Source organism: Mesitornis unicolor, unplaced genomic scaffold (assembly GCF_000695765.1).
Source record: "Mesitornis unicolor isolate BGI_N332 unplaced genomic scaffold, ASM69576v1 scaffold41398, whole genome shotgun sequence".
Classification (NCBI taxonomy): Eukaryota; Metazoa; Chordata; class Aves; order Mesitornithiformes; family Mesitornithidae; genus Mesitornis; species Mesitornis unicolor.
In genome coordinates this window covers 31878-34045 of record NW_010200534.1, presented here as the reverse complement: position 1 = coordinate 34045, position 2168 = coordinate 31878, and the positions used below count along the sequence as shown (strand labels likewise).

At 43.8% G+C, this 2168-nt stretch overlaps 1 protein-coding gene across 1 annotated transcript in view; it reads left to right on the top strand.

The window, feature by feature from the left end:
* The first annotated feature begins 6 nt into the window (after nucleotides 1-6).
* The window catches only part of HEATR2 (HEAT repeat containing 2), a 27731-nt gene continuing 25569 nt past the window's right edge, over nucleotides 7-2168 (top strand). Inside the window, exons 1-3 of the mRNA XM_010189790.1 lie at nucleotides 7-301; nucleotides 730-914; nucleotides 1723-1847. Coding sequence (XP_010188092.1) covers nucleotides 184-301; nucleotides 730-914; nucleotides 1723-1847 — 428 coding nt within the window. The 5' untranslated portion in view covers nucleotides 7-183. The remainder of the gene's footprint in view (nucleotides 302-729; nucleotides 915-1722; nucleotides 1848-2168) is intronic.

Below are 2168 nucleotides of genomic sequence, written 5' to 3'. Positions count from 1 at the left end.
CTCGCCCTCCAGCTCCTCTGCCACGGGCTCAGCCACGGCGACCGGCCCGGCGAGGCGCTGCCCGTCCTCCTGCCGGCCTTGGTCCAACGCCTCTGTCCGCCGCAGGGCTTTGAGCCCAGCGAGGAGCTGCGACTCGGCCTCCTGCAGCTCCTGAGCCTCCTCCTGCAGCGTTGTGGGGCCTCCATGGTCCCCTACTTCACCGATGTTATCCGCATCCTCCAGGCCACGCTCCTCGACCACTATGCCGAGGTCAGGCGGGAAAGTTGCAGGTGTGCCGTGTCCTGCGCCCAGGCCATGCCAGGTGGGGCCTAGGAATGGGCAAAGGCGGGGAGCAGTGGGCTGGTGTGAGCCTGCGGGCTTCCGAAGGGACAGGGGCTGAGGTAGGGACCCGCAGGAGGTTACAGGAATGCAACCAGGAGACAGGAAGAGAAATGAGAAGTTGCAAACACTCTCAGAGGTGCACTGGCTTTGGAGGATCTATTGGAGAAGAACTGTGCCAGGGATGGATCCTGAGCAGTTACAGCATAGTGGAGTGGGAGGAGGATGCTAGGGGAGTACGTATATGCTAGTGTTCAGCTCTAGTATAATTTAGAGTTAAATCTGCGTGTTACACAAATGCAGTGACGTTAATCAGGCTGCTGCCCGTAGCATTACAGAAATCATATTACTCAAGATCTGTCACCCAGATAGAAAGGTATGTTTGAAGTTTCTGTCTCTCTGCCCTTACAGAGCACTTCCACATGCAGTCAGAATCTCTGATAAAGCCCTTAATGCAAACGATTTCACACCAGCACTACAGAGTTCGTGTTGATGTAATTCAGGCTACCGGAACAGTGATACAGTTTGGAAATGGAAAGTCTGTGGATGATGTTCTGTCTCACCTGGCCCAGAGATTATTTGATGAGATTCCCAAGGTGTGTCTTTAGGTTTTTTTATTTTCTTGATTTATATCTGTTTTGAGATGGTTTTTCTGGTGTTTCCCAAGCCACTCCCCAATTTTCAGCTTTCATTTATTCAGCCGAGATATGTAACATACAGGCTTTCTCAATTGTAAGCTATCCAAAACCAGGGTTCGTGACCTATTCAGCTGCTGTCTAATCCTGCAGGCTGTTGGAAGTTTGTGTAAACCTTTTTATTTTAATGGTGCCTTCAATTCTGTCACAAATTCTTCTGTCAGATCTCTCTGGGAATTGATTTTATGGCATCTTCAGATGTTTCACACTTACGGTATCGGTCACTTTGTAAAATGCAATTGAGACAGTAATTTTAAAATTTACAACTTAAATAAAACTAAAATACTTTAAATTCTGAGTGGCTCTATTCACATTATTTAACTTATGTTCCCTTTATAGTGAACAGAGAAAATGGTCTCCTGGAGATGTGCTTGGAAAACTTCAGATTCCAGAGAAATGTACATTTCTTACATTTGCAGAGAGATATTAACCATGAGAATTTAGAGTTTTCTGAGTTAGGTCTGTATCTTGTCTTCCTCTTGGAGATGTGCTTTTGTGCAGCAAACAGTCTAACTAAGCCAGAGTGGGAACACAACAGGGAGCGTGATACTTAAGGTGCTTGCTGCAAGTGACGAAATCCAGGGTTCTTGTAATTTCTCCTGAGACTATTGATGCACTTTACCAAGTCTTATATACCGAAAACAAATATTATTTTTATTCTTTCTGGTATTTTCCTGACATTTGAAATAGTCTTTTTGTATCGGTGTAGGTTCGGCACGCTGTAACAACTGTCATTGGAGAATGGTTGTTGCACCTACGAGATAGATATTCGTATTTTCACAAGTTGATCCCTTTGTTACTGGGCAGCTTTACTGATGAAATTCCTGAAAATACGTAAGCAGAATACTTGTCTTTCTTTTTTTTTCTTCCTAAATAGTTGTTGTACATGGAAGTGTTTCTATGTTCACAGATGTATTGTTAAGAAAAAAAACCCTTTTTTTTTTCTTAAACTCAAAATGATGGCATTGTCTTCAGTAACTTTTGTTATATTGTCCTTTTATGCTACATTCAAGTAAATATAAGAGAGATGAAGACAGAGAGGTAGACAGAGGCAGAATTATCCTCTGGAAGAAGTGACTTCTATCAACTGAGTACAAAAGAAGCATAAACTCTTCACTTAATGTGCCTTGGTTAAATGGCAGGAAAGCTTCTGAT